General features: G+C 43.8%; 1 protein-coding gene across 2 annotated transcripts in view; it reads right to left on the bottom strand.

Annotated features, from left to right (window-relative positions):
* Positions 1-17,290, bottom strand: part of LOC147430470 (uncharacterized) — a 42,381-nt gene extending 25,091 nt beyond the window's left edge. For both annotated transcript variants that reach the window (XM_086493098.1, XM_086493097.1), the window contains exon 1: positions 17,134-17,290. In XM_086493098.1, coding sequence (XP_086349224.1) covers positions 17,134-17,209 — 76 coding nt within the window. In that variant the 5' untranslated portion in view covers positions 17,210-17,290. The remainder of the gene's footprint in view (positions 1-17,133) is intronic.
* Between the last annotated feature and the right edge of the window lie 536 nt (positions 17,291-17,826).

Raw genomic sequence — 17,826 nt, 5'->3', positions numbered from 1 at the left:
TCATCTTGAGCAAAGATCAACATTCACTTCTGTTGCACCTTACAGTATGCCACGGATAAAGATTTTGCAGACGTTTTCACACGGATATGGGATGGGGAGACAGTAGCGGGATATTCCATTCGGAATGGCTACTTGATGAGGAAAACCATGTTGTGCATTACACAGGCGTTGAGGGAAAAGGTTATGACGGAATGCCACTGACTGCCTTTTACGGGTCACCGCGGCATTGCTACCACCATGAAAGGGGTAGAGAGATACTTCTTTTGGCCGAGACTCAAGAAGGATGTGGACGAGTTTGTGCGCAATTCCTTGGTATGCCAGAAGGTCAAGTTTGACAGGCATAAAGCACAGGGATTGTTACAGCCTTTGCCCATACCCACCCGCCCCTGGGAAAGTATTGCAATGGATTTCATTTTTTATCTCCCGAGAGCACAGAGTAGTCACGATGATATCTGGACTGTGATTGACAGATTTAGCAAGCAGGCTCATTTCATTCTAGTGAAGAAAACATTCAAGACGGATCACTTAGCGAGACTGTTTGTGGCCCAGATTTTCAAATTACATGGCATGCCCGAGAGGATTGTCTCCGACAGGGACCCCAGATTTAGGAGTTTGTTTTGGAAGGCAATTTGGGAGAACATTGGCATTGGCACGCGGTTGCAGTTCTCGTCTTCTTTCCACACGCAGACTGACGGGCAATCTGAGATTGCCAATTCACTGGTTTTAGATTTATTGAAGTCTTATATCTCGGATTAGAAGACTCAATGGGAAAAGTACCTACCTTTGGTGGAATTTGCCTACAACAACACGATACATTCTTCGACGAGGAAGTCGCCATTTGAGATTATTGAAGGTGTTGCGAAGGTTCCACCCTTCCTAAGCACGAAAGATAAGATTTTTGAAGCTGATGAGTACACGCGCGACTTGGACACAGCTTTTGCCAATGTCCGCGAGGCTTTGCAGAAATCTTAGGAAAGACAGAAAAAGGCAGTGGATCCCCATCGCCGCGATTTGAAATTGAAGGAGGATGATTGGGTGCTCTTACGTTTTGAGAAGGCACGCCTGAGAAAGAAGAAGGGAAAGGAGAGGCTTTTTCCAAAGCTTAGTATGAGATATTACGGACCTTTCCAGATCTCCGAAAAGATCAATGATGTCTCCTTCCGACTGAAACTGCCTAACACTTGAAGGATTCACAATGCATTTCATGTGAGTCTCTTGAAACCTTTTAAAGGTGATGTGCCCGAAGATGGGGAGCCCGATGAGCAACCCAAGGTGGAAGATGGGGAGCCCGATTCTTGGTTAAATTCAAGAACTATCCTGCATTGGATGTGAAGTGGATGGAGGAGGAGGACCTAGCAGATACTCCTCAGATTGTGAACCTTTACCTTGAGGCTTTTGGTTTAGCATAGTCTACTCCAAATGGAACCCCGAATTCAGCTTGGCTGAAGATCTGGTGCAGTGGGTTGCACAAGAGGTAAATTACTCCGCTCCTTTGTCAATAGATGCCTTGATTTTTAGAATACTAGAGTCACTGATTCTCTTTGAGCTTCAGGGATACTGACAGCTGATAGCATTCTGCTGTATGACTTTATCAAAAGGAATTCCGAAATATGAAACTGATTTGTTCTTGACTTGTTTTTAAGTGCAGGAACTAATAGACGAAATGACTGCAGCATTTTGGTCTAAATGATCTCAAATAGACATGGTTGCAATAGGGTTTAGTCAATCGGGCATCTATGAGGTCCTGAGTGGATCTGGATGCGATTGCTGTCACAAGACGGGCACCACGTGCCAATAGAAAAGAACAGACTGAACAGACTTTTAGCACTTCAATAACAACTGAACTGAAAGAGAGAGACAACACGCAACAGGGAGTGGCGGAATTCCACCCCAGAGAGTATTGGCCCCAAACCTTGGCGCCCCTTTCGGTATTTCTTTATATTGCATCAACACAGTACAAGCCGGTACTCCAGACTCTGCACCTTCTCTAGGAAGCATGCCAGAGAATGAGCCCTAACCTCATATTTAAAGGCCCTTGGCCTAAAAAGCAATTACATTGAAAAGCCTTCAAAACAAAAGCTCCTGGTCCAAAAAGCAATGCCAAAAGTTGCCAGCTTTTCGTAAATCGCGTTGGTGTCCATACAGCAGGCCACGTGTTAGTCCGCCACGTCAGCATATCAGGGTTAGGGTTAGGGTTAGGGTTTTGGCAAAATTAGGGTTTTTTATTTTAGGATTAGGGTTTCAATAGAATTAGGGTTTTGGAAAGAATTAGGATTTTTTATTTTAGGATTAGGATTTCAACAGAATTAGGGCTTTGGACAAAATTAGGGTTTTTGATTTTAGGATTAGGGTTTCAACAGAATTAGGGTTTCGACACGTCAGCAGTTTGTTACATCTCCCCTTCTTGAAAGAGAGTAATTGTCCGCGATTATAGCATATCTGCAAAACAACTCAAGGTAGCTTAAAAATTTCCGAGGGTCATTCCGAGGGACAATCAGTTTGCTCTTTTTATTAAGGAGTTAGCTTCTCCTTTCTGCTCTTTTGATCAAGGAGTTAGCTTCTCCTTTCGACTGTTTGATCAAGGAGTTAGCTTCTCCTTTCGGTTGTTTTGATCGAGGAGTTAGCTTCTCCTTTCGGCTATTTTGATCAAGGAGTTAGCTTCTCCTTTCGTCCAGATCAGAATTCTTGATATTCCGGCGTAGTAAAATTAACCATCACACCCAGAGAGACCGTACTGAACTTCCACGGGTGTCTTGATGCACTAAAATTACATACCCAGGCAATCTCACCCAATTAGGAATATTCAGTGGTTGGCACATCACAATGCAACACAAATGCTTACATATGCATGTTACAAGACATAGAAACATAAAGCCGCCGATGAACACTCCTCCCGCATAACCTAACAAGGTCCGGGCCGGGAGATATTCAACGACTCCCTCATCACTCCTCCCGCATAACCTAAAAAGGTCCGGGCCGGGAGATATAGAGGCCTTTTACAACCAAACGCCCCCCAGACCACAGTCTACGTCGTTTGGAGGTGCTGAGAGTAACCACTGATCAGACTTCTTAATACTCCTCCCGCATAACCATCCAGGTCCGGGCCGGGAGTCACAACAACAATTATTTTACAAGCATACAACCAAATGCTCTCCAGGCATCGGCCTGCGTCGTTCGGAGGTTTTCAAACATACAACGAAACACCCCAGGCATCGGCCTGCGTCGTTCCGAGGTTCAAACAAAACCAAAACATTATTTCTCACTTCTCCACTCGGGAGTAAAATCACCAATCATTCAAACCAGTATCAAACCAAAGTCAAACAATTCAAATCGGCACCAAAACAAGTTAAAAAATAGATACCATCCATTTCAAACAAATTCCAAACAGGATCACCAAACAAGATCAAACAAAACTCAAACTTAAAAAGCAATCTCGACATCAGTCGAGCTTGAAAAGTCGACTGACTTTCCATCTTGAAACCTGCACCAAAAATTAGGGTGAGGTTCCTTCCATGAGGTTGTAGCCGAGCACAGCATGGTCCGTCAGCTCTTGGACAAACAATCTTGCTTTGGCAGCGATGGTAGTCCCAAGATAGCAATCGCACTAAACCTCCAAGGTCATCTACTCGTGAAGAGACATCTACTGAGAGATGTCGAGAAATTTGAAGATATAATCTGGTAGGGTTTCCATGGCAAGCATTTCATGATACCCCACTCTGCCAGAAGTTGAACTCCGAAGGAAGATGTCAGAAACCATATAGCTTCGGGCAAAATTTTTCTTGAAAGCTTGCCAAGTCCTTGGAACTGTGCGGCTTGGTAGCTATAGATATCTGCATGGTACTGTCTCTGAGAAAAACAGCAACTCGAAACAAATCTTGGATCCTTCTCTTGCAAGTGATCTTAATGGCTTATGCCCTGTAAGACATGAGCGGTGAAGACGCGAGCGCGCCCGATGCACGATGAAGTAAGGGTGGGAGTGGCTAATAAACCGGGGTTGGAGGGCGAAGATACCTCAAATAAAATTCCATCAATGCTCTTTTGTAGGACCGGTATGCTTTCAAAAAAGCACACGCCTGATGCTCTGATACCATTGTCACAAGGCGGGCACCACGTGCCAATAGAAAAGAACAGACTGAACAGACTTTAAGCACTTCAATAACAACTGAACTGAAAGAGAGAGACAACACGCGACACGGAGTGGCGGAATTCCACCCCAGAGAGTATTGGCCCTAAACCTTGGCGCCCCTTTCGGTATTTCTTTATATTGGATCAACACAGTACAAGCCAGTACTCCAAACTCTGCACCTTCTCTAGGAAGCATGCCATAGAATGAGCCCTAACCTCATATTTAAAGGCCCTTGGCCTAAAAAGCAATTACATTGAAAAGCCTTCAAAACTCAAAAGCTCCTGGTTCAAAAAAGCAATGCCAAAAGCTGCCAGCTTTTCGTAAATCGCGTTGGTGTCCATACAACAGGCCACGTGTCAACCCGCCACGTCAACAAATCAAGGTTAGGGTTAAGGTTAGGGTTGATTTTATGGTTAGGGTTCTGGGTAAAATTAGGGTTTTTTATTTTAGGGTTAGGGTTTCAACAAAATTAGGATTTCGGACAAAATTAGGGTTTCTAATTTTAGGGTTAGGGTTTCAATAGAATTAGGGCTTTGGGCAAAATTAGGGTTTTTGATTTAGGGTTAGGGTTTCAGCAGAAGTAGGGTTTCGATACGTCAGCAGTTGGTTGCAATTGCTAACTACATTGCCGATAAATCATGGTCTAAGATCCGAATGAATGTTGAATGTGATTTGTCATGTGATGTCCTGTGTAAGGTGCAACGGAAGTGAATGTTGAACTTTGCTCGAGATGAGTGCTCCTTAGGGAAGGGAGAGCATTCCTTTCTTTAATGAGAGAGTGCAATGGACACAAACAAAGTGAATGGACACTGTGAGTGAAGGTGCTGAGACTAAGAGATAGAGAGAGAAGAGAATACAACACCAGAGACGTAAAACCCTCCTCCGAAGGCCCCACTCTCGATGGTGAGAGTGGTCTACTATTGATTGCACAATCTGGTACAAGATGCTGAATGCAAATCTGATGGGGCTATGTCGAGGCCGACGGTGATGACGACGAGGACGAGACTGTGGCTAAAAATTGAATGCTTCGGATCGGTATTGTTGCTCTAGTCAGGGCTGATCTGCTACTGTGTCTTTGTAGGCCAAAAAACGCTGTCTTTGCTGGGTCTTCAAGTGCTGAATTTGAGTCCTTACTGCTGCAATGTGCACTCGTTCGCTGAAATTGCCCTTGCTGAAAACGCTGGACAGCTGATGTAAAAACACTGAAAGGAGCTGGCTGAAAAACGCTAGGCTGACTGAGAAAACGCTGAATTTCCTTGCTGAATTTGGTAACCAAAAAAGCTGATGGGTCTGGCTCAAAAACGCCAAGGCTGCTGTCCTTTGGCTGGCTGGAATCGCCCAAGGGTAGGGCTGGGGTAGCTTGGGAAAAACGCTGGGATTGTTGGGGAAAACGCCAAGGCTGAAGGTCTTGCTTGAGAAGGGTCTCCACAGGGCCTACTGCACTTAAGTGCTTGATGCTCTCCTGCTTCTTCTGCCAAATAGTGCTAGCCAGGTTTGCTTATATATTATCTTACCCAAATTGCCCTACTCAGTTCCCAACAAAAGTCACTTAAAATAATAAGTGAAAAATGTCAAAAATAGGGAAAATAGGTTTAATGCACTAGAAAATGCTCTTGATGGTTTCTGATAGAAATTTGATGATCATGTTATGTGCAACCAGAGGATATGCATCTAATCTAAGTGTCTGGACATGCACAATCTGGGAGTTAGAGAGAGAGAGAAAGCTTTTATTTAAAAAGCGTTCGCTTTTATTGCCATGTATGGCTTGAGAGAGAGAGGATTGAACTGCTTTATTTTTACAAGCTTTTGATTTTCAGCTTTTGGGGCTCTGCTTTTGGCATCCCTTGTACTCTTTAAATACGTGGGCAGAGCCTCATAACTGAGAGCATCTGGACGTAGAGTCTGAGTGTGAGCGCCTGCCCGCACTCTTGTACTTTGAACATAGATTAATACAAAAAGAAATACCGAAGGGGGAGCCAGTCTTTGAGGCCAATATCTCTAGGCACAGAACTCCGTCGGTCCAGTGTCGAATCAATTGTGAACTGTGAACTGTTTGAAGTGATTATTTGTGGTGTCGTGGTAGATTCTCGACTTGGAGTGTCCAAGTCTGTTACACAGCCCAAGTACCCAGGGAAGTCAGCTCCCTTGTTACGCTTCTTCACTTGCTTCTCCTTTGACCCAAATAAATGGTTGACTCGCTGTTTAACAATGTCTCCGTGGGACAGGAGGTTTCTTGTTAGGTGCAGCGGAATGAATGTTGTATTTTCTCAAGATTAGTGATCTTTATTGCTCAAGGTTCCTTTTAGTTCTTAGCGAAAGAGAGAGCTTTCCGTCTTATGGAGAGTGCTATGATCACGAACAAAGTGAGTGGATATTGTGCGTGCAAGTGAATGAGACAGAGAGAAGGAGAGACAAGAGATACGACACCCAAGAGGTTGTAAAACCCTCCTCCGAAGGCCCCACTCTCGTCGGCGAGAGTGGTCTACTTTGATTGCACAAAGGTGTACAATGCGAATGCAATGGACTGATGCAATGGGACTATGCCGATGACGACGGCGATGATGACGACGGCAACTTGATGGCTGAAATCTGAGATCTTCTAATCGTTGAATTTCGGGACTGTTTCGGTGGCTGAAAATGACTGTTTTGGCTACGTTTTTATGGCTGAAAATGGGGGAACGTCTACAACCGTCTAGGGGCTGATCTGCTATTGTGTCATAGGCTGAAAACTGCGAGAATCCAACTGCTGAATTCTGCGTTTTTGCTACTGCTAAGCTGGCATTTTTGTCAAGGCTGAAAAAAAGCTGAATCTGCAAGTGATGTTGGCGTTTTTGTCAAGGCTGAAAAACGCTGGCTAGGATGTATCTGCTGAGGTTGGAAAACGCCAGGCAAGAGGACTTGTAGGCAATGGCTTACCGGGAGGAAACGCCAAAGGGAAGGAGTGGATGGCGAGAGTCTACTGCTGAGGGGGGGTACTGCTGAGAAGTTGCCTGTTGAGCGGGAAGCTCCTGCTGCCTCTTCTGCTTGAAAGTGCTAACTTGGGTTTGCTTATATATTAACTTAGCAAAATTGCCCTACCTACTTTTGTTGGAAAGTCACTTAAAAATAATAAGTGAAAATAACCAAAAATAGGAAAATAGGCTAAATGCACTGGAAAATTCCCCTGACTGAATCTGATGGATCCTGAAGGGAATACTGATGATCATGCTGTGTGCAACCGGAGGATATGCATCTATGCTAAGTGACTGAGCATGCACGGTCTATGAATAGACTCACAAAAGTGCCAAATCACTGCTAATCTAAACTGACTTGACTAACGGGAACCCTGCTATGGTGTAGCTTGTCCACGGACACATAGGGTTGGGATGTGTCACGTGACATCCCCTCCTTTTCAAAGTGAGGTACTGGTACCGAACTGTATGGCGTCGAGGGAGATTGCCAACAGCATCCGAAATCCTGGAAGGGACTCTTCGCCGGCCCACTCTGATGTGTGGGTCGTGCGGTACTTAAACTTCATAAAGGTCTGCAACGCTTGCTTCTCTGGGCCGCGCCAAAAGCGACTCAAAGTCTTCTGTGGCTCCTTCCTTGCTTCAACTTCGTCTAGGGACCTGCTTCTTCCGTCTTCAAGAATCTCCATAGCTGAAAATTCCTGAAACCATCTCCAACACAAAACCATGAACATACCCATTCCATGTAAAGTGAAGGAAAAAAATCGTGTCGTCTCTAAAGACTGTGTATGCAATGTAGATGAACATAGAGACGGAGTGACAACCCGTTCATCAAACACATGCAAACAATGAGGTCGAATCTTTTCTGTTTGATCGAAATCAATCAATTGTGGCAAATCACAATGGAAATGCCCATGCTTGGTGCTCATACTATCATGTGCTTATTCGGAAACTGTGTCATGCCAAGGAAGAGACATGGAATGTGACTTCCTTACATACATACTTTTCAGCTTTTCATGAAAAATCCGCATACATTCGTGCTCATCCATGAGAGCAACATGCTCAACATACAAAATGTCATGCCTAGGAAAAGGGATCACATAACGATGCTGACTAAAATACAGGAAACCTTCACGAATGAAACACCTAAACAATGCGTGCGTATCAATCATGCGAACACATAATACTTCCTGTGATGGTTCTTTGGACTAAGGCACGAGAGCCAAGATCAGTTCGTCTTGAATGATCGAATCGTCCTGTGGGGGTTCTTTGGACCTCGACTCGAAAGCCAAGATCCCTTCTTCGTGATTGATCGAATCTACAACGAGGTTAGCTTCGCTAGAAAAAGCATCCACTAACACCTCATCCTTGTGAACAATCACATCATCTTCATGCAATTCATCATGCTTGTGAGACATGACATCTTGATCATGCAAAACATCATGCTTGTGAGAAATCACATCTTGATCAAGCAAATCATCATGCTTGTCATTGTCATCCAAATCATTGGCATCCAAATCATCATGCTTATCCTTGTCATTCAAATCATCATGCAAGTCATTGTCAATCCAATCATCATACTTCACACAATCATGCAAATCCTGTGTCTCATGCTTGGGAGAAGAAGAGACTGAGAGAGTCTCCTTTTCCCGATCTTGTTGCATCTATGCCTGCATTCGAGAAAAGAGTCGCGACATCTCTTGCCTTATTGCTTTGTTCTCGCGATCAAACTTGGCTTGCATTTCTTTGTTCTCTCGATCAAATTCTGCTTCTCTTGCTTTGGCTTCCAAGCGTGCTTGCTCGTTCTCACGCGCTATGGCTGCCATTCTTTCTTGGTACTTACGCTCGATGGCTGCCATGTCTTCTTCGTAGGCTTTTCTTTCTGCTTCTCGTTCGGCATCTCTTGCTTTGTCTTCTAACTTCTTGTCCATCATCCTCTTGTCGAAAGCCTCCATAGGAGTTAGTGAATCGGTGTCGTAGATGGGGAAGGGTCAGAAAAACCTTCTGGTGGGGAAAATTCTTCTTCGCCTCTCTCATGCTCATCACCTCCAAGCAAAGTATCCATTCCACTTCGAGTGATGACCATTCTGCAATCGTGGGTTCTTGTGGGTTCTTGGGGTCTTTGGTTCATAAGTCCACGAGGAACTTGGGTTCTTGCGGGTCTTGGGTTCTTAAGTTCACGAGGAACTTGGGTTCTTGCGGGTCTTGAGTTCTTAAGTTCACGAGGAACTTGGGTTCTTGAGGGTCTTGAGGTTCTTAAGGTCCTTGATCCGTGAGAATCTTGGATTCTTGAGGTTCTTGAGTCTTGAGGGTCTTGGGGTTCTTGAGGTTTTCTTTCGCTTGCAAATCGCGTTGGAGAAGGATCTTCTCTTCACCTGAGTTCTACCCTTCGCGTTGGAGAAGGATCTTCTCTTCACCTGAGTTCTACCCTTTTCTGCGGGCGCACCCCTTGGCGGCCTTGCGCTCACACCAAGGTTGCTTTTTCCCACCTCACGTCGATTGGCCAGCCGCTAAGTGCACGGTCCGCTCTCAATGAGTGAAAAGAGACACAAGGGGAGGCTGGACAAGCCCTTCTTTCTTCAGATTCCTGTCACTCTTCAACAAAACACGATTAGGAATCGCCACGCCCAAGTAAACTTGGGTTCGTGCGACCTCAGCAAGCAAAAAAAATTCTTGTGGTTCTTGTGGTTCTTTCCTTGAGTAATGCAGAACACTTCCAAAGCTCTGATACCAATGTTAGGTGCAACGGAATGAATGTTGTATTTTCTCAAGATTAGTGATCTTTATTGCTCAAGGTTCCTTTTGGTTCTTAGGGAAAGAGAGAGCTTTCCGTCTTATAGAGAGTGCTATGATCACGAACAAAGTGAGTGGATATTGTGCGTGCAAGTGAATGAGACTGAGAGAAGGAGAGAGAAGAGATACGACACCCGAGAGGTTGTAAAACCCTCCTCCAAAGGCCCCACTCTCGTCGGCAAGAGTGGTCTACTTTGATTGCACAAAGGTGTACAATGCAAATGCAATGGGACTATGCCGATGACGACGACGATGATGACAACGGCGACTTGATGGCTGAAATCTGAGATCTAATCGCTGAATTTCGGGACTGTTTCGGTGGCTGAAAATGACTGTTTTGGCTGCGTTTTTATGGCTGAAAATGGGGGAGCATCTGCAACCGTCTAGGGGCTGATCTGCTACTATGTCATAGGCTGAAAACTGCGAGAATCCAACTGCTGAATTCTGCGTTTTTGCTACTGCTGAGCTGGCGTTTTTGGCAAGGCTGGAAAAACGCTGAATCTGCAAGTGATGCTGGCGTTTTTGTCAAGACTGAAAAACGCTGGCTGGGATGTATCTGCTGAGGTTGGAAAACGCCAGGCAAGAGGACTTGTAGGCGATGGCTTACTGGGAGGAAACGCCAATGGGAAGGAGTGGATGGCGAGGGTCTACTGCTGAGGGGGGGTACTGCTGAGAAGTTGCCTGTTGAGCGGAAAGCTCCTGCTGCCTCTTCTGCCAGAAAGTGCTAACTTGGGTTTGCTTATATATTAACTTAGCAAAAGTGCCCTAGCTACTTTTGTTGGAAAGTCACTTAAAAATAATAAGTGAAAATAACCAAAAATAGAAAAATAGGCTAAATGCACTGGACAATTCTCCTGACTGAATCTGATGGATCCTGAAGGGAATACTGATGATCATGCTGTGTGCAACCGGAGGATATGCATCTATGCTAAGTGACTGGGCATGCACGGTCTACGAATAGACTCACAAAAGTGTCAGATCACTGCTAATCTAAACTGACTTGACTGACTGGAACCCTGCTATGGTGTAGCTTGTCCACGGCACATAGGGTTGGGATGTGTCACATGACATTTCTTGATTGCCAGTTTTATTGGCGACTCGATGGCTTTCTGCCAATGAGTATGCACTTCATTCATCGGGTGCCGAGTCAAAAATTTGGCATACTATGGATCCTTGGAAAACTGAAGCATCTGCTTTGCACACTCGTCAACCTGATGTTGACGTTCCATCTCCATGAGTTCATACTATGAAGGCTGAGGTGGCCCGTACTCGTTCCTTGCTAATCTACTTGAATTTTCCGTACCGCCTCCCGCTTCGGAGATGGTAGATGGAGTCGTCTGATTCTTTTCGAAATCCATATGTAATCTGGAATTCTTTATGGCTTCCCTGTAAGACAGAGTGATGAAGACAAGAGCGCGCCCAATAGGCGATGAAGTAAGGGTGGGAGTGGCTAATAAGTCCGGGGTTGGGACACGAAGATTCTTCAATAACAATTGCCCAAGTGCCCTATTTGCTCTTTGATAGGACCGGTATGCTTTGAGAAAAGCACACGTCTGATGCTCTGATACCACTGTAACAGGCTTAGGCACCCCAAGTCGAAAATTTGGCACGGCACACGAGAGAATCACTGAAAATAATTCACAACTTTAAATCACAGTTCAATTCGAGACAATACGGCCCGGCGTAGTTTCATGCCCAGAGGTATTCTCCCCAAAACCTGGCACCATTTTTTATATTTCTTTGTTTTATTAAATCTTGAGCAAAGTACGACTCCAGTCGGGAACCTCAGCTCTCAGACTCTACGTCCAGATGCTCTGAGATTGAGGCCCTTAGGGCTCTTTTATTCTTACAAGGGATGCCAAAAGCAGAGCCCAAAAGCAGTTAAACTCAAAAGCAATGAGTTCCCCAAAAGCAACTAGGTCCAAAAACTGCAAAAAGCAGTCATCGCAATTTACAGGAATTCCGTATAGCTGTCAACGCAAAAAGCGGGCATGTCCGTACAGTCTACCATATCAGCATGTCAGTGGAAAAACCGAAAATCCGTACTATTGGTCCAGTCTGCCACGTCATTCTTCTGCCCCGATGGTCATGCCACGTCATCACTTTTGACACTTTTCGCCATCGATGCAAGCTGGATGGAGGAGGAGAACATCGCTAATTCTCTTCAGACAGAGTTGTACCTTGAAGCTTTTGGGATATTAGCAGTGTTTATGCCAAAAGTTATCACCTTGAATCGAGTGCAATGCGAAGTGCACAAGACAGGAGCCACTCCCCTCCTTTGTCACAGATTGCCTAGATTGAACGAAGTCACTAATTTCACTTTTGAGATTTTACGTGTACTGACGCGCTGACAGTATTTTGCAAAATGACTTTATGAACGTATGTGCACTGAATTAGAAATTTCCTTAATTGAATTGAAAACATGTGCTCTTCCATGTGTGTATTGTTAGAGGTAAAGATGAAATATCTATAGCATTTTGTATGATGAATAATTTGAACTTACTGTATCTAGACATCTGTTAGAGATCAGGGAGATCTGGATGTGATGGCTAAGTGAATGAGAATTAAATGTAAACTGAATGAGATTAGAGTGCATCAAGATGTCTGTCTAGATCAGATGATTGGATACTATTGCGAGTGCATCAAGAGTTCCGGAAGGATGAGATTGCTGCACAATGATCTAGGTGCATCAAGAGTTCTAGACAGAATGAGATGGCTAGAGTGAATGATCGAAACACAATGTTTAGTGTGAACTAAGTGTGTGATTTTGTGGACTGCATGCTATGTGGAAATACTGTCTTGTGGGGATGATCATGGGCATGGTTTGCTTGATTGAGACGTGAATAGAAAGGATATGGATCTCATAGTAACAAGATTTAGTAGATCAAGACATCGGTGAAAAGATCAACACGGTCTAAATGTGATTGCTAGATGGTTAAAATGATCATGGTTTGTATATGAGACCCTCGACAAAAATGTGATTAATCAGTGATTGATCCCTTGTAGAAGTGTTGGATCAGTGAAGTCTGGTGCATGAGTACATAGAGTCAATGTCTACTAAAGAAAGTTTATGTCCTTTGGCTGTTTTTGCAGGTGTAATAGAGGGCGATAACAATTCTTTCAAGAGGGGGGAATGTCACAAAGTGATAACGTGGCATGCCCAATTGGAAGAGAAATGGCCGAGTGGACAAGAGAAACTGAAACCGGGAGAACTTTGAAATTGTTGTGGCCGAGTGGCCTAAAAAGGGTTAGGATTTTTAAATCCTAACCCAACAATCTAAAGAACTTGTGGAGCACCGGCCGAGGGGCCTAAAACCCTAAAAATCAAAAGCTTGATCTCTGGAGGAGATGTCCGTAAATTGCGCTGACCTGCTAACACGGCAAGATTTATAGAATTCCACATTTTGCGCTACTATGATGACATGGCAAGCTTTACGGAATTCTGTGTTTTGGCTACTATGATGATGTGGCACGTTGTACTGATTTCCACAATTCACGCTGCAGTTTACGTGAGCTTTTGGCAGGAGTTGCTGTCACAAGCTACTAACGTCTCAAGCCACTGAAGAATGGAGCCAACCTCCACATCGTGACTGAGCGGGCCCAAACCCTAAGTGAAGAAGAAGCAGAAGAAGTTCCCACCAACTTATGGGACCCCATCCGATGGGGCCCAAGTGACCCAAAGACATTAAAATAAAGCAAGCCCCCACACACACACACACACACTCAATTGCGTGGGAAATTGATGACGTGGCTCAGTGTACGACAACCACAATTTACGATGAATTGCTGACGTGGCAGCTTGTACGGATTTCCACGTTTTACGCTGAGTACGTGACAGCTGTACGGATTTCCACAAAACACGTAGCAGCTTTTGGCGCTTTTGGGATGATATGCTTTTGAGGTTCAAACTTTTCATGTAGCTGCTTTTCATAGGCCAAGGGCCTTTAAATATGTGCAGAGGGCTCAATCTTTGGCACTCTTCCGTGTAAAGGTGCAGAGAGCGAGTACCACCATTGTACTGAGCTCAAGTAATATAAAGAAATACCGAAAGGGGCGCCAAGGTTTGGGGCCACTACTCTCTGGGGTGGAATTCCACCACTCCATATCGCATGTGCTCTCTTTCAGTTCAGTTGTTAAAGTGCTAGAAGTCTGTTTAGTCTGTTCTTTTCCGTTGGCACGTGGTGCCTGTCTCGTGAAATTTGCTTTTGAGGTTTAGTGCTTTTGAGCTGTGCTTTTTGGGCTCTGCTTTTGGGCATCCCTTGTACAATTTATAAGTGCCAGTAGGGTCACTCTTGGAGAGCATATCGACGCAAAGTTTCGGAGAGAATTGGACCCTCAGGGAGTTGTACTTAGCGAGCATAATAATAAAGAAATACCGAGAAGGGACGCCAATCTTTGGGGCTAGTGCATTTCGCTACGAAACTCCCTCGTGCCGTGTCGACTCTCTTTCTCGTCAAGTTCAGTGATTTGCAGTTTCTATTCGTGTGTTGCTATTGATTTCTCGCTTGGAGTGTCCAAGCCTATGACATAGTCCAACCAAACAAGGGGCTTTCCTCGCCAAACCAATCTCCTCAGGAAAGAGCCTACCACTCTAACAGGCTTTTTTGTTGCATTATTACTACGTTGACAAAGGGGTTTCCAGTATCCAGCAACTTATGTCGCATGCAAGAGTGGGTTATCACCTATGAAAAAAAGTTGGTTTTTACGGATACTCCGGAAATACACCCACAACGGAAGACCACTTCTCAAGCATATAATTCATCATCTTCTCGGCTACAATGACTTTCTGGACCTTCATAGGTCACCTTCTCGGCGCTTCCAATTAACCCCTCAATAGGTGGCCAAGTACAAACCAAGGGAAATACTATAGTTGTGGCCGCAAGGATACAGATCCAAAAATATACCAGAAACACCCACCGTACCCCACCCAACAATAATCCTATCAAACGCCCTAATACCAACAACAATTTTAATGACAAGAGGCTCGACCTTCTGTCAAATTGGCTCCAGATCTAGTAGGAGAACCTCTACATGATGCATCCGAAAGAAAAACCTTGCAAAGATTGGTACGGGTTTGTGACAAGGAAGAGCTCATCTTCTTTGACCCCAAATCTGTCAAAAACTTTATTGCTATCTCGCTTGTTGCAAAGGCGAAGCATCGATTGTCGACAAATACGCAAAGGGCAATTCTATCGAAGCTCATTTGGCGAATGGCACTTATGATTCTATTACACCACTTGTGGGCTCTCTCAAACTCCATGTTCAGGGATTTGTGGATTTGGTTGACTTCCAAATTATGGATTTAGCCGATTGTGATGTTTTACTAGGGATGACTTAGTTTGATGAGTATGATTCGCGCTTCGCTATCAAGATGGAGAGATCCTTCTTGCCCATAAGAAACTAGAACAAAACAGTTTAAACTTGGTGTCAAGTTCTAGGGAGGATCTACCCCTATTGTATCCACCTGTCCTCCTGAGAAATTAATGAAAAAGCCTCTTTTCGCATATATGATCTATGCAAATTCTCTCATGAGTCAGTATCACTTTCAACTTTAGATAAAGGTCGATTGCACTTCTTCCAACAGTATCCAGATCGTTATGAAGAACCCCCTTCTGGTGTATTGCCTCCCGAGCACCCTAAACATCATAAAAATGAGTTCTTGGTTACAATACTATTACCATGAGACAATCACTAGGCGCGGAAAGAGTTCGACGAGAAAACCACGCGTTGTCAACAATGGCGGAGGGACCAAATGAAACAGCACAACAATACTTATCTTTTGTAACGCATCTGCCTTCATCCAATTCAAGTACCAGACCAAGTGTTTTTCATCATGAAAAGTCCTATCAAATTAACTCCCCATCTGAAACTTGTGGCCGCTATATCAAAGCATGTCTTAGGCATAATCCATCTCGAGATAGTAAACTGCAACCCTAAGTATGTCTTTTCTATTTGCATGCCTCCATGCAAAGGGGCATTTGAGAGAAAAAAATAAAAGGGCATTTCTCACAATGAAACGTATGCTTAAGAAAAAATTTGAAACTCAAACTACAAAGCAATGGTACTTTTTTATTGCAAGGGAGAAGTAGGCATCTTGAAATCAACAACTCACCATACGCACTAAATGACAGCATTCCACTAGAATTCCAAATAAGCAGAAAGGTGCTCACACATGCGTGTGAATTACCACTCGAAGTCACAAAAGTTCCGAAACAGAAATAAAACATGATTAACAAAAAAAGGTTAGTCATTTTATCTCAGTAAAGCAGAGATGAAATGACCAACATATCATACTACATAACAATTGCAAAGTTCTTTACCAAATGTCTGTCAAGGTTTCAATACAGTTAACATTGTAGCTATGTCAGTGCAATCTTCAATTTCGCATCTGGCAAGACTGGCAAGAGAAAATAGTTCAAAAATGTGCAATCTTGATCTTATTAGAATATGTTTCTCTTGTAAACTGGAACTTTGGAGCAATTCTCTAGGACCGACTTGGTTACATATCTCCGCAAGCTAGCATCTGGAGCACACTTTAATATTTATCTAGTCTAACTCCAATGATGTCATCTCAAGCATGGTTTGTTTCTCGAGTTTCCCTTGTGTGCTTCCAGGTTTTTTGTGAAACTCTCTCTTCTTCATGTCTACCGTGCAAAGTGAACTTGCAAGCTTTCTCGAGTTTCTCTTGTGTGCTTATAGGTTGTGCAACTCTGGCAGGTTTTGCATGGGTAGATGTTGTGATACATATGGCCACTCAAGATCACTTTAGAGAAAAATTTGTCACATTACAACGGATAAGTATATACATGATAATTGCAAAATACGTGTGTGTGCACCCATTAAGGTTTCTTAAGCGCTAGCAACACTTTGCAACCTGCAGCTTAGACTTGTTTATCAAGTGACTGCCACCACAAGCCAAATACATATCGTCTTAATCTCTTTCTGGAATCTGATGAGGGCCTGTACGCACATACTTCTCAGAGGTCCTTGCTCGACTCTTTGTCTTTAAATTGACTCTTCTCCTCCTACTAGAATAGTTGTTTGTCTGAGCTACGCATTGACCTCTAATCATTTTTCTCTTACAATGCATCTTGCTGTCACAGACGACCATACCTAGATAAAATGCAGAGGCTGCGTCCAGAGACGCATGAAAGGGAGTAATCTTTGCAAAAGAAAGTTGTGCAGTGAAAGTGAGCTGTGTGTGTGTGTGTGTGTGTGTGTGTGTGTGTGTGTTTTGGGGGCGCTTGGTCTCTCAGAAAGACTTACTGAAGGTGATGTTGAGGACGAGAAGCGAGTACGTATCTCTGATGTCGGGAGGCCCCGAGCGCCCGAAGTGCGACATGACTGGCTCCTTCAAAGATTGTCTCCCTCAAATCACATATTCAAAGCTGAGAACCCAAGGTTAAGTATGAAACTCACACTCACCACGGAAAGAATGGACTCATCGAAGTGTGTTTTTTTTTACCATAAAGGGCGAGAGCAGATTTATATTAAAGAAAGAGTGTCACAAAGGGTATGGTTCGGACAATAGTTACAAAAAAAAAACTTGGTTACATGATTTTTTGGAAAATTTGACAGAGTAGAATGTAATTTTGAACATCGAAGTGTGTTTGATGTGAAGTCAAGATGGATCATATTGAATGTTGGTATTTTTTTGCGTATTCATGTATCGGATGGCCAACTCAAGAAGTTTAGATATGTGATCTTGTGGAATGTTTGGATTTATAGGACTGCTTTGTTGCTTTCTCGTCGATTTGCTTCGTTATGTTTGGCACCAATTTTTGGATACGTTTGTGGAGCAATGTTGAGGACCGTCATGTACATGCTCTCCAAACTTACTCTTACTCAATTGATGACTGATGTTTTATTTCTCATCCCTTTTGCATATATATCGTTGATCTATATGCAATTTTGGCTCTTTCGCTCCTCCTTTGCAAAGTTGATTGTTGCCTTGACACA

The sequence above is a fragment of the Adiantum capillus-veneris genome, chromosome 21, assembly GCF_014529385.1.
Source record: "Adiantum capillus-veneris isolate H3 chromosome 21, ASM1452938v2, whole genome shotgun sequence".
Taxonomy (NCBI): Eukaryota; Viridiplantae; Streptophyta; class Polypodiopsida; order Polypodiales; family Pteridaceae; genus Adiantum; species Adiantum capillus-veneris.
This window is presented reverse-complemented; position numbering and strand designations above follow the sequence as displayed.